The sequence below is a fragment of the Chlorocebus sabaeus genome, chromosome 9 (assembly GCF_047675955.1).
Source record: "Chlorocebus sabaeus isolate Y175 chromosome 9, mChlSab1.0.hap1, whole genome shotgun sequence".
Taxonomy (NCBI): domain Eukaryota; kingdom Metazoa; phylum Chordata; class Mammalia; order Primates; family Cercopithecidae; genus Chlorocebus; species Chlorocebus sabaeus.
The window spans coordinates 98,592,395-98,606,840 of NC_132912.1; the positions used below are offsets into that span (position 1 = coordinate 98,592,395).

The following is a 14,446-nucleotide window of genomic DNA, read 5'->3' on the forward strand; positions in this document are numbered from 1 at the left end:
GGAAGACATGTCTTTGCCTTAGGGAGGCATAAAGGAAATTAAAAATGTGTCATTAAAAATTAGAATAGCTAACATTTGCCTTCTGCTATGTGTCTCGTGCTGTGCTCAGCACTTCTCATGTTTTCTCTGATTTCATCCTTAGAACAACAGTATGAGGTACTACATCATCCCCATTTTAGAGCCCCATATCGATGTCTAGAGAGGGTAATTATTCTGTCCATGGCTGTACAACTAACAAGTGACTGAGCGAGAATTTGAACTTGAATGTGTCTGGCCTCAGACCTCTTGTTTGTAAACACTAGTTACACTGCTTCTATGTCTGGCAGTCTGAGCTATGTCTTTGAACCCCCTCTTTTCTTGCTGATAATCTGTTGTAGATCAGGAGCCTCTAGTGAGCTTTGCCTCATCTTTATGCCCCTGTTTCTTTGCCTTAGGAAATCCCTGACTCTAATAGATAGTATGAAAAGCAGAGTGTCCAGAGACTTCTAGCACTGGTAACTATACTGTCTTTCAGAAAACGAGGTGGTTCAGCATAGTCCCGTATGAAACCAATAATCAGGAAACCTTTGGAGCTTTGGACCTTGGGGGAGCCTCTACACAAATCACTTTTGTACCCCAAAACCAGACTACTGAGTCCCCAGATAATGCTCTGCAATTTCGCCTCTATGGCAAGGACTACAATGTCTACACACATAGCTTCTTGTGCTATGGGAAGGATCAGGCACTCTGGCAGAAACTGGCCAAGGACATTCAGGCAAGTATAACTCAATCCAGACCTGCCCTCCTCACATCTGTGCCTCCAGCCCCCACATCCTGTTGTTTTCTCTTTCAAATTCAGTAGTTTGTCTGAACTTGGTTATTGTACTTTCCAAACCTTTTTAGGCAGGATATTGAACTACATCTGGTCGACCCCTATAAATTGTTTCAACCAGACATCACCTCCCATGTTTGTTTACTGCGTTATCTCCACGGACACAACTGAGATATTCTCTCAGGAAATAATTTCTCACCCTCATGGGGTTGATAATGAAAATTATGTGGTAGAATATTGTTTGTTGGAGGGGGAATTGCAATTTATAAGCTCTTTTAGACCACTTTTTAAAGCTCTTTATCCTACAAACTACGATAAAACAGAGTTGTTAGAAATGACCTGGAGAGGAGAAGAAAAAAAAAAAACACTTCAGGAAAAGCACAAAATGTATCAATTGACACTTCAAATCTTGTCATCTTGTCCCCAGATGCTTTCTGCATTTTGAAGACAAGAAAAGTTAAACACACTTTGGGAGGCCGAGGCGGGTGGATCACTTGAGGTCAGGAGTTGGAGACCAGCCTGGCCAACATGGTGAAACCCAATCTCTACTAAAAAGACAAGAAAAAAAAAAATTAGCCAGGCATGGTGGCACATGCCTGTAATCCCAGCTACTTGGGAGACTGAGGCAGGAGAATCACTTGAACTGGGAGGCGGAGGTTGCAGTGAGCCAAGATCGTGCCACTGCACTGCAGCCTGGGCCACAGAGTGAGACTCTATCTCAAAAAAAAAAAAAAAAAAAGAAAACAAAAGTTAAACATACTCAGCATCATGTGAGTACCAGGCACACCCTGACAAGTAAACACAAAGCCAGGATGTCACATCCAGCTGTTCCCTGTCTCCACTGAAAGGATAACCAAGTTCTCTGCTCTTCTCCAAAGCATTCTCTCTTGTTTTCAAAACCACTATCAATAAGATGGTCCTGGAAGTAAGGGGCGCTGAGAGACATCCACTGAACCTCAAAGCTCCATTAAGCTTTTTATCCACAGCAGCCTCCTTTCTTCTCTAGTAGGTTGTGGGTTAGAAATTATTTTTACTGGGTCAGGCGTGGTGGCTCATGCCTGTAATCCCAGCACTTAGGGAGGCCGAGGCAGGTGGATCACTTGAGGTCGGAGTTTGAGACCAGCCTGACCAACATGGCAACACCCCGTCTCTACTAAAAATACAAAAAATTAGCTGGGTGTGGTGGCAAACACCTGTAATCCCAGCTACTAACAAGGCTGAGGCGGGAGAATTGCTTGAACCTGGGAGGCTGAGGTTGCAGTGAGCTGAGATTGTGACACTGCACTCCAGCCTGGGTGACAGAGCAAGACTCCATCTCAAAAAAAAAAAAAAAAAAAAAAAAAAAAAAAATATATATATATATATATATATATATATATATATATATATATATGGATAGGAGAATGCTTGAAGAAAAGAATTTTAAAAATAAAGAATTTAAAAAAATAATTTAAGAAATTTTCATACTATTGGCTTAAATGATCTAAAAGTATCTGGGAGTTTCTGATTCTCTCCTTGGAGGGAGGGTTGGTCCATAATGACATCCCTGTCATTATGTAGGCTCCTGGAGAACTACCCCCAGGCCCACATTCTTGACAACCTTGAGAGTTTCCTTGTGAATCTGCTCCTGACCTAGATGATTAGGACTAAGCACTCAGGGACATTTCAAACTAATGGCATTTCTGGGCCCAGTTTTAACTATATCAGCATTCTTTGAATAGTCAAATACATTTTTATCTGATACCACTTCTGGCGCCTGTTACACAAATCCATTTTTCACATTTATTCCTAAGGGTGAAAAAGGCAGGGCAGGCCATGTTGATGCCAATAACAAGTGGTGGGATGTTGTACAGTGCCTACATATCGATTAAGTCAGACTGTGCCTTTTGTATCCAAAGCGTTCACACATGATGCTTTCAAGTGATTTTTCCATTCAGGTTGCAAGTAACGAAATTCTCAGGGACCCATGCTTTCATCCCGGATATAAGAAGGTAGTGAACGTAAGTGACCTTTACAAGACCCCCTGCACCAAGAGATTTGAGATGACTCTTCCATTCCAGCAGTTTGAAATCCAGGGTATTGGAAACTATCAACAATGCCATCAAAGCGTCCTGGAGCTCTTCAACACCAGTTACTGCCCTTACTCCCAGTGTGCCTTCAATGGGATTTTCTTGCCACCACTCCAGGGGGATTTTGGGGTAAGTTTGTGAAATGATGAGGTATAGGATGTCTTGTTTACAAGTTATAGAATATGTGCCTACAAAGGATTTAAATAATAGGTTGTATTTTTCTCTTAATGTCTTGTGGTAGATGATTAGGGGTTGGTTCTTCAGCTCAACTATGTCAGAACTTGGGATCAGTTTTTTCCACTATCTTTGTGATCTTTTTGTACTAAGGTATGTTACTGCTCCAAGCACCATATCACTAGGTCACTGCTTCCTTTTTGGCTCTAGGCAGCACCTTAAGCCCAGGTTCATCTCCATTCTAGTCAACAATAGGAGTACTGCCTTTCCGGAATGGGGGAGGTCCCAAAGAGGTTAGCCCCAGCAGTGTGGGAAAACTGACTAGGGGGTTGTGCCCAGGAGACCTTGTGGGACAGACCTCCTACAGCCGCAGAACAGCCACTCTGATTTGGCATCTCCTTTGGCCAAGTGACATAGCAGAGTTCCCAGGGCTGGGGATGCTAAATCTGCCTCTCCCTTGTCTCTGCCTGTCCCCAGGGATGCTTCTCTCTTCAGGATGTCACGATGCTTACTGTGGGTTAAGACAAGGACGGGTTTCCTGCTAGGGAACCCAGGATGGTGGGGAAGCTGATTGTCCACCTTGATCTTGCTTTTTCCAGTGCAGAAATTGTGAGTTTGGGGGAAATTTTTCACAAGCTTGGTGCCAGGCAGAATGGGAGGAGAGGTGACATGCCTGTGAAAGTTTGATTCTCTTCCCATCTGCTTGGAGATTTTTCACTTCTTTGTGGCCCTGGGAACTGTCTCATCTTCATATTTGATTTCTGGGATATTGCTGGTGATCATCTCAGTGCTGTACATTTGTTTCTGGTTTTCTGTGGTTGGGGAGCATGAAGCCAGCTTGCTTCCATGCCACCATTTTGGAATCAGACATCCAAGCATCATATTTTCTTTCACATGTAAAGCAAAAGCAGGAGAGGCGTTTAAGGTTTTCCTTGCACACATCTCTTGCACACACATTTTGCAGAAGTGCCAACTGACATCTTTTCAGATCCTGCTGGCCAGAACTTGGTGAAATATATACTCTAAACCAATCTGTGCTAAAGAGAAATGGATTAATATGGTTAGTTTAGACTAATTATTGTTTATCACCTGAGGAGTCTTTTTTGAGCATATTGCTTTCCTCTACTTGGGTAAAATCAGGACTTCATAAGCGAGGAAGAAGGGGGCTAGCTATGGGGTATGTACCTGTTACAGTCTGCCATAGGTGGCTTCTCAAATGTCAGGAGGAGGAGGAGCAGCAGTTAGATGACACGGCTGAGGGTTTTCCTCTATAAAGACATTTAGGAAGTAGAAAGTCAGGAAATCCCAAAGAAACATTGAAGATGACATCATTGTCATTATGTTTTGAAGAGTTGGGGGATTATTTGAATCCTAGCTCCAAATTTCTTATTTTCTTAATAACTCCAGAATAAGATAAAATATTTGAGCAGAGGCAGAAGAGATGCCTCTTAATCGACTCAGTCTTCAAATTTCATATTTTGGTCCCAGAGACTAAGCATTATTATAATCATAGTTTAGTAGCGTATTGAAAAATTAGCTACCATCTGTCAAATGCCAATTATTGACTAAGCACTCTATGTATATTATCTCATTTATTCATTCAAGATATTCAGAGAAACAAGGCTTTTGCCTGCTTTCATGCTTTCTAAACCCTTTTAAGAAAACAGATCAGCATGTGAGAAGGGAGGTTCAGCTCCTCCCCTCCAGGACCCCAGCAAGAGAGTTTCTCCCAAGGTCACCTGGTCTGGCCCAAGACAAAGCTCTATGAAGAGAACATAGGCACTGTCCTAATCAGATCTGATTCTGCTTCTGGCTTCTTATGAACTGTATGAGTTCTTCATTTTTTTGGTCTCTGAGAAAACAATAGGTAATGCCATAGATCCAGGCTTACCTTAACCATGGTCCAAACCACAGCCTCCCCTCCCCTCAAGGTTCCTGAGGGAAATACATGACAAGACAATGACTGGCAGAGTAATATTTGGTTATTAGTTGGCTGCAAACCCAAATTCAGAAGAAACTGAACCTCACTTGAATGCCCTGTGGCTGAGCTGGCACTGGCTGCTCACCTAGGACTGTTTTTGGGCCAGGGCCCTTGCCTTAGATTGAACTCCTTGAAGAGGAAGGAGGGTGTCACCTTGGCCAAGGGACTTTTTCATTCCAGTCACTGCAAGGATGTAAATCTAAAGTCAGTGAACATACCCTTGTGTCTTGAGTTTGTAACTTCTCTGAAAGTTTCACTTCCTGGGAAACATGGCCCAATTCCTGCCTTCAAGCTTGAGCAAACCTTTCCTCCTCAGGGGACTGGAATTTCTTGCCTTTGAGTGTGATTCATCCAACCAAAGCAGGGAGAGGTAGGGGCTGGAAAAGGGTGGAGGAGTCTTGAACTCCCCCTGGAGGCTTTTCTGTTTGATCCCTTAGTTCCTCATTGAGATTGTTCTCCCAGGCTTCTGAACCTCAGTTTGGCAGTTCCTGAGGCGATCTCATTGCCTACCTCTATGTAGGATCTTTCTCCTCTGGATATAGCCCTCAGGATCAGGACTGTCCTGTCCCTATTTCTGCATTGGCAGTTTCCTTCTGCTTCAGATTTTTGGTGTTTTTTGTTTTGTTTTGTTTTATGCCCTCTGTAATATATCCCTAAAACTTAAAGTCTTTTTTGTCTGTTTCCTCATCTGTAAAAAGGGGGTAGAAATATCTACCTCGTTGATAGTTGTGAGCCAGACAAGCAGTGATGGTCTGGGAAATGTCTAACAACCAACTCTTGGAGAATGGGGAGCTGATTTGTAGCACTTACCAGTTTCCATGGTGTAAACAGTTCTACCATAGCCTATTTCAAGCTATCAACGTATCAACTGGCTCACAAAAATCTGGAAATTTTAAGAATCAGCTCGTGTGGCTGCATAAGAAAGAGTCAGCTCCAGCACACCACTGTAAATAGCAAAAAGCTGGCATACCCCAGCACCACCCTTAAAAAGGTTAGGTCTTTATCCTAGCAGTCTTCATTCTATGCTGTCCTTCCTGCAGGGAGTTCTTATTATTGAGTCCTTCCTCTTGAAGAGTAACTATGTGCAACACAGATATCCAGTTTCATTCCCATTATTTACAGAACTAGTTAGCCTGGGTGTTCTCAAGCCACAGAGAATTTGTTGGGGAGAGAATTTTTGCCACAGTTGCATTTAGCACTGATGATCTGATGCTTAGTCGGTAAATATAGTATTAAAAATTGTCAAGGCTTTAGTCAGTCTGGCTACCCTGTAGCCTTGGTTGCTAAACAGAATCCAATGTTGTGGACAAATTAGAAACACTAACAAGAAAGAGGGAACGCCTGTAGGGAATTACTTATGAGGTAATTTAGAAATTATGTTTAAAGACCACATTGTGCTGTTTATATAAATAAGAAAGAGAATAAACAAGTTCAATAGGAAACTGGAATTAAAGGACATTAAAAGCATATTTGTTTACATATGCATACATAAATGTGTGTGTATATTTATATTTATGTTGATGCAAAAGTAATTGTGGTTTCAGACCGTGAATTTTAAATCATTATAACTAGGCTGAAACACATCTTTATTAATCATAATGGGAACCATTACAATCAACACATTTTTGCCAACAAGAAATAAGTTTATTTATTCCTGTAGCATAAAAATCTGTGCTTCAGTATTTGATGAACTCTTGGAAAGCATTTTCTGCACATCCTGCTGGTTGCGGAAGTGTTTTCCTTGCAAAAAGTTGTCGAGATGCTTGAAGAAGTGGTAGTCGGTTGGACAGCGGTCAGGTGAATGTGGCGGATGAGGCAAAACTTCATAGCTCAATCTGTTCAACTTTTGAGGCATTGGTTGTGCGACGTGTGGTAGGGCATTGTCGTGGAGAAGAATTGCGCTCTTTCTGTTGACCACTGCTGGCTGCAGGTGTGTTGCAGTTTTCGTTGCATGTCATTGATTTGCTGAGCATACTTCTCAGATGTAATGGTTTTGCCGGGATTCAGAAAGCTGTAGTGGATCACACCGGCAGCAGACCACCAAACAGTGACCATGACCCTTTTTTTGGTACAAGTTTGGCTTTGGGATGTACTTTGGAGCATCTTCTCGGTCCAACCACTGAGCTGGTCGTCACCAGTTGTCGTATAAAATACACTTTTCATTGTATGTCACAATCTGATTGAGAAATGGTTTGTTGTTGCGCAGAATAAGAGAAGATGACACTTCAAAACGACGATTTAAAAAAAAATTTTGGTCAGCTCATGAGGCACCCATTCATCAAGCTTTTTCACCTTTCCAATTTGCTTCAAATGCTGAACAACTGTAGAATGGTCAACGTTGAGTTCTTCAGAAACTTCTCATGTAGTTGTAAGAGGATCAGCTTCGATGATTGCTCCCAGTTGGTCGTTGTCAACTTCCGATGGCCGACCTCTATGCGCCTCATCTTCAAGGCTCTTGTCTTCTTTGCAAAACTTCTTGAACCACAACTGTACTGTACATTTGTTAGTAGTTCCTGGGCCAAATGCATTGTTGATGTTGTGAGTTGTCCCTGCTACTTTACAACTCATTTTGAACTCGAATAAGAAAATTGCTCAGATTTGCTTTTTGCCTAACATTATTTCCATAATCTAAAATAAACATAAAATGAAAGGAAATAATAACTCATTAGCAAAAAGGCATAAAGCAAGAAATGCCCATTAAAATGATGTATAACATAACCACATTTATTTAAGAATGTACTCTAGCATCAAAGGGCAAATTCCAACAATGCAAAAACCATGATTCCTTTTGCACGAACCTAATTACGTACCCCTGGGTTATAGATACCAATCAAGTAAGGATTATCAAGTAAGGGTGACTTCTAGTATGGACATTAAGGAGCTCACCATAGATTTTGACTTCAGTGGTGGAGCATCTCATTGACATCTAAAGGCAAACTCGGGAATTCCTAGAGCTGAGTCAGTATTTCCCTCAAGAGTTGGCTTTGGGTCCATTCTAGCAAAAGACCACCTACGGGATTGAATCCCTAAAACCTTACCCTAAAAACAGGATCAGGATGATTCCTAAAGACTTTTTAAAAAAGTCATCTGCCTCGGTCACAGGAACTTGGTGACGGGACCTTGAACCATCTGATTTTGGGCAATGTATCTTCCTGGGGTATTAAAAGAAGATAGTTTTTGTTCCTCAGTATAATTCTCGAGATTAAAAATGGAAGCATTCTAAACTGTTCTTTTTTTAATTTTTACTTTTTATTTTAAGTTATGGGGTACATGTGCATGCAGAACATGCAGGTTTGTTACATAGGTATACATGTGTCATGGTGGTTTGCTGCACCCATCAACCCGTCATCTAGGTTTTACACTCCACATGCATTAGGAATTTGTTCTAATGCTCTCCTTCCCCTAGCCCCCAACCCCCGACAGGCCCCAGTGTGTGATGTTCCCCTCCTTGTGTCCATGTGTTCTCATTGTTCAACTCCCACTTATGAGTGAGAACATGCAGTATTTGGTTTTCTGTTCTGTGTTAGTTTGCTGAGAATGATGGCTTCCAGCTTCATCCATGTCCCTGCAAAGGACATGAACTCATTCTTTTTTTATGGCTGCATAGTATTTCATGATGTATATGTCCCACGTTTTCTTTATCCAGTCTATCATTGATGGGCATTTGAATTAGTTCTAAGTCTTTGCTATTGTAAATAGTGCTGCAATAACATACTTATGCATATGTCTTCATAGTAGAAAGATTTATAATCCTTTGGATGTATACCCAGTAACAGGATTGCAGGGTCAAATGGTATTTCTGGTTCTAAATCCTTGAGAAATCGCCACATTGTCTTCCACAATGGTTGAACTAATTTACACTCCCACCAACAGTGTAAAAGCCTTCCTATTTCTCCATAGCCTCGTCAGCATCTGTTTCCTGACTTTTTGATAATTGCCATTCTAACTGGTGGGAGATGGTATCTCATTGTGGTTTTCATTTGCATTTCTCTAATGACCAGTGATGATGACCTTTTTTTCATATGTTTGTTAGCTGCATAAATGTTTTCTTTTGAGAAATGTCTGTTCATATCCTTTGCCCACCTTTTGATGGGGTTGTGTTTTTTTTCTTGTACATTTGTTTAAGTTCCTTATAGATTCTGGATATTAGACCTTTGTCAGATGGATAGCTTGTCCTCCCATTCTGTAGGTTGCCTGTTCACTCTGATGATCTAGACCATTCTTAAAAGAAGATATACAAATGGCCAACAAACATGAAAAAATGCTCAATCTCACTAATTATAAGGGAAATGCAAATTAAAACCACAGTGAGACACTACCTTACTCTGCTGCAAGAATGGCCATAATTTAAAAAATAAAAAATAATAGATGTTGGCATGGATGTGGTGTAAAGGGAACACTTTTACACTGCTGGTGGGAACGTAAACCAGTACAACCACTATGGAAAACAGTATAGAGACTCCTTAAGAAACCAAAAGTAGAACTACCATTTGATCCAGCAATCCTACTACTGGATATCTACCCAGAGGAAAAGAAGTTATTGTATGAAAAAGACACTTGCACACACATGTTCACAGCAACACGATTTGCAATTGCAAAAATATGGAACCAGTCCAAATGCCCATCAATCAACGAGTGGACAAAGAAAATGTGGTGTATATATATACACACACATATATGTATACATATATATACACATATATATACACACACACTATGGAATACTAGTCAGCCATAAAAAGGAATGGAATCATGGCATTTGCAGCAAGGAAACATGATGTACTAAGTAAAACAAAGTGGTATTATAAAAAATTATGTCTAGTATCATCATATTTAGGTTATATATGTATATATACACATATATAATTATATAAATATATATTCACTATTTTCTATTACATATCAATTTGCTGTAGATATTAAACAGTAAATCGTTAAAAAGTGTACATCTCTAGAGGACGGTTAGATTAAGGACAGACTTCCATTTTTTGTTTGTTTGTTTGTTTGAGACAGAGTCTCACTGTGTCACCCAGGCTGGATGCAGTGGCGTGATCTCGGCTCACTGCAAGCTCCGCCTCCGGGGTTCACATCATTCTCCTCTTCAGCCTCCCAAGTAGCTGGGACTACAGGCGCCCACGACCACACCTGGCTAATTTTTTTGTATTTTTAGTAGAGACGGGGTTTCACCGTGTTAACCAGGATGGTCTTGATCTCCTGACCTCATGATCCGCCCGTCTTGGCCTCCCAAAGTGCTGGGATTACAGGTGTGAGCCACCGCGCCCAGCCGAGACTTCCATTTTTAACTTGTATTTAAATTCTATATAATAAACGTGTTTCTTTTGAATAAGCCAGCATTTTAAAGATATTTCTATTTTGAAGGAAAATAAATGAATAGGGAAACTTCAAATGTTGAGAAATAAATAAGAGCAAGATTCTGAGATGCCAGAGGGAGGCTTCTGAAGGTCATGGGAAATTTTTCAAGAGCCTATGGCATGTAGTGCCTTGGGGGGTTGGAGGTGGCATGGACCAGGAGGCCCTGCTGACTTGATCCCTGTGTATCCTACTGAAGGCTCAATATGTTGCTAAATCTACCTCATAGAAATTTTTTGTTTGTTCATCTGTTTTTTATAATTTGTACTTATTTTATAAAGCAAATGTCACCACTTAGCAAAAGCAAGAGAATTTCTAGATGCTTAACTCATTGAGACTTTTGCTAATAGGATAAGCTCTAGGACTGATTTCAGAAAGTCTTTTGAAATGTAACAATTTAAGGAAATATTTATTATTGCTCTATTACATGCTCATTATAAAAAAATTGAACTGTACAAAAAGATTAAAGTAAAAACTAAAAGGTCTCCTCTCCCTCTCGCTCCACCATCAGTTCACTAGAGAAAAATGAGAAATAGTTGTAGTAAACAGGAAGAACTTTTCCAGGTACTAGCTATGCGAATCCAAACATACACAGTCTGTCAGTTAACAGAGATTGTTGTGCCTTAGGAACTAGAGAGAGAGCAGTTTTCTGCCACTTATTTATAGAGCACTCACATATGCCAAGCGCCATGTTAGTGAGGGCAGATTCAACCAAGAACGAGGGAGATTCCGTGCCTGCCATCACAGAGCTGGCATTCTCGAAGGCAGGCAGAGATGAGCCCAGAAACAAAGTAAAGGCAAATCAGACTGCTGCTGATGAAAATCAGACTGCTGCAAATCAAAAGGAACTGCTGGGAAAAAGAGACAGTCCTGTGAAAGGACATAACAGAGGGTCCTAGAAACCCTTCTGAGGAGGGGATGTGGAAGTCCATGGAATTCCAGCAGAGGGAATAGCAAGTGTACAGGCTTTAGGGGAGGAAAGGCTTGGCAGAGATTGAAAGCCAGGGTGGCTGGGTATGGTGGGCATGGGGGCAGGGCCAGAATATGCCTGGTTTTCAGAGACCTTGTAAGATTTGATTTTTTTCTAAGTATAATTAGGAGCCACCAAAGGTTTTAAGCAGGGGAGTGATATGATCAGATTTGTTTTTAAAAGATTCCTGTGACTGCTGTTTGCAGGATGGGTTGGACTAGAACCAGAAAGCTAATATGGAGACTAACTAAGAGGCCATTGCAGTGTCCACACGAGATGATAGTGGCTTGGGTTAAGAGAGCTGAAATAGGACCATACCAAGATCTTTTTCTGCACCTGGCATACAATGATAATTAAAGTGCTGGAATTCCTGAGTTCAGGGCACACGGAGGCTCTCCAGTTTCTGGGGAGCTCGACTTCCTAGAGGAATGAGCATACCAGTTCAGAGGCTAAATGTATAGAGGTATTTGTACCATTGCTCATAGGAGAAATTGCTGGTAATCAGGAGAATTACCAGTAGGGAGTTGTTGAATGAATTAAGATACATCTACACCGTAGACTCTTACGTGGCCATTAGAGTGGCCCCAGCTGACTTGGAAGGATTTCTATAAAGGATTGTTAAGAAAAGCAAGATGAAGAATCTGTTTAAAATTTCATTTCTAAAACAAACCCATTATATGTATGTGTTTGTATATGATTATAGGAGCATGGGAAAAATGGAAGGTTTCATATTAAGTTGTTAGTATGAACTCCTGTTGGGACTGAAAGTGGAGGAAAAAAAATTAAGCCAAAAAAAAAAAAAAAGAAAATGTATTAAAAAGGACTAATATGCTCACACTTATTTTATTAGATATATATGTCTAAGAATATTGAAAAATGCAACTTATTTCAGCTGGAACTGAGGCATATGGCCTGTTTGCAGCAGGAAATTTCTTTCCTGGTGAAGGATATTTTTCCTCATCTCTGAGTCACAGTGAGCCCCCAGTGGGATCTCTGCTACCTCCTGTTTCTTTGCCTACCAAAACTCTGTTTCTTTGCCTATGCAAATTCCACTTTGGGAATCACATTCTCTTTCTACATTCACTTCTAGTTAAGTAATTTTACAGAAGGCAAATTATAATCCCCAATCTAACCGTGTTTGCCACAGAGAAAACTATATGCTGCCCTCAAATAATCCCAGTAAACTATGACTCAGCACAGTGCCTAGCAAACAGAGCTCAGTGTGTTTGCTGAATGAACAAATGATGTGCTCCTTTAATATCCGACATGATTTCCCCTAAAAACCGGCACCCTTTTGGGTAGGAAAGAAGAAAAGCACTAGAGTTGGGGTTTGAATTGCCTCATCCAGCAAGCTCTGCTCAATCATTTTCACCCCTTTAAATTCATGCTCTATTAAAAGAGTAAAAAAGGCAGTTATAGGGTGGTATGAAGTATAATAAAAGTTACATATGTATCGTAGAATGAGAAAAATGCTAGAAGCCTATATACTATATTTAATAGCAGTTGTCACTAAGTAGTAGAATTTAGAGGTCATTTTAATATAATTTTTTTTGTTTTACTGATTTTGACTTTTAACTTTTTTATAGTTCTCATGTTTGATGATGATAATGATTTTTAAAAAATTCAATTGTGTCTAAAATAGTACCTAGCCCATAGTAGACCTGTAATGAATATTTGTTGAATAAAGATGGATTTTTAAAGGAAAGCAGTACATATTCATTATAGAAAATAGGCAAAACATAAGCACAAGGGGAAAAAATCAATTTTGCTACTCAGAGATAACTCAATAGTGTTGTATAGAATTTTCTAGTTTTATGTATTTATTAAACATCCATATGTAGTACATAGTATTTTTAAACGGGATTTTTGCAACTCCTCTTTCTTTTCTTATTCTCTTTCCCCATTTTTCTTTCTCCCTGACTCTCCTATTACAATTATGGAGAAAAGTAACTGCCAGGTGGCTTAGAAATGTGTGTCAGTAGCAAAGTGGCTCCTCTTCCAGGAAGGAAACAGCTCTTGGGCCTGCAGTATCACTTTGTGTGTTAATTTACTCAGCAGAGCTTTCCAGGCACCTGCACAGGGGATGTGGCCTTTAGGAGAGCAAGTTGGCATCCCTCTGTGTGGAACACAGCCTAAAACTGCAATTTTCTCTTGTAGGCATTTTCAGCTTTTTACTTTGTGATGAATTTTTTAAACTTGACATCAGAGAAAGTCTCTCAGGAAAAGGTGACTGAGATGATGAAAAAGTTCTGCTCTCAGCCTTGGGAGGAGGTAAGTGACTAGGCACAGCAACTCTAACAGCATGAGTGCCCTGTGCCCTCGCTGATGCAGAGGATGTGAGTCTGCTCTGAAACTCCTGCTGGTTTGACCAAGATCCAGCAAATGTGTTAGAGAAGACCACGTGGTGGACTCAGGAATGAATGTATTGGCATTCCTTGTTAACTTGACATTCAGTGGCTTAAATAAGATCTTATTTTTTTTCTCACCTAATACAAAGTCTGGCAGTAGGCAGCTGTTGGCATGGGGTCAGCAGCTCTGCTCTGTCTCAGCCATTGCTTCTTCAGCTCTGCTGTTGTGCCTATTTCTTCATGGACACAAGATGGTGGCTGTGGCTTCAGGCATCACAGCCTTGTTCAGAAAGTTCAGAAAAGGGGTAGAACCAGATATATCTGTTCATTTTTACAGGAAAGCAAAAGCTATCCCAGACTCAGCAGTCCTCCCCTTATATCTCAATGGCCAGGATTGACTGGGAAAACCAGGTGCAGAATTTTGTGACCAGCTTAAGCTTAGACCTATCATGAGCCACTTCCTTGAGCTGGGCACATTGTGGCCCACTCCCCTCCTCCAATCCCCAAATCAGAGTTCTGTTAGCAAGAAAGCAGGCAATTTGCAGAGTCTGCCACATACACGATTGTGGTAAAATCCTCTCCATTTCCCAGGTCCAAGATATCTCCTACTTATTCATAAACTTGAAGCACAATTCTTTTCTTACCAGAGGCACTGAGCCATTCAACATCCAGTGCCACAAGATGAAAATCAAGGGATGAGAGGTATGGAATCCACTCTGATTA

The 14,446-nt window shown here is 40.7% G+C and overlaps 1 protein-coding gene and 1 long non-coding RNA gene across 6 annotated transcripts in view; one reads left to right on the plus strand and one right to left on the minus strand.

Annotated features, from left to right (window-relative positions):
- Nucleotides 1–14,446, plus strand: part of ENTPD1 (ectonucleoside triphosphate diphosphohydrolase 1) — a 173,636-nt gene that overhangs the window by 154,103 nt on the left and 5,087 nt on the right. For all 3 annotated transcript variants that reach the window (XM_038009352.2, XM_073019214.1, XM_007963683.3), the window contains 3 exons: nucleotides 515–754; nucleotides 2,749–3,009; nucleotides 13,533–13,646. In XM_038009352.2, the coding sequence (XP_037865280.1) occupies nucleotides 515–754; nucleotides 2,749–3,009; nucleotides 13,533–13,646 (615 nt within the window). The remainder of the gene's footprint in view (nucleotides 1–514; nucleotides 755–2,748; nucleotides 3,010–13,532; nucleotides 13,647–14,446) is intronic.
- The window catches only part of LOC119627954 (uncharacterized), a 170,901-nt gene that overhangs the window by 117,900 nt on the left and 38,555 nt on the right, over nucleotides 1–14,446 (minus strand). The gene's annotated exons all lie outside the window — the stretch shown is intronic.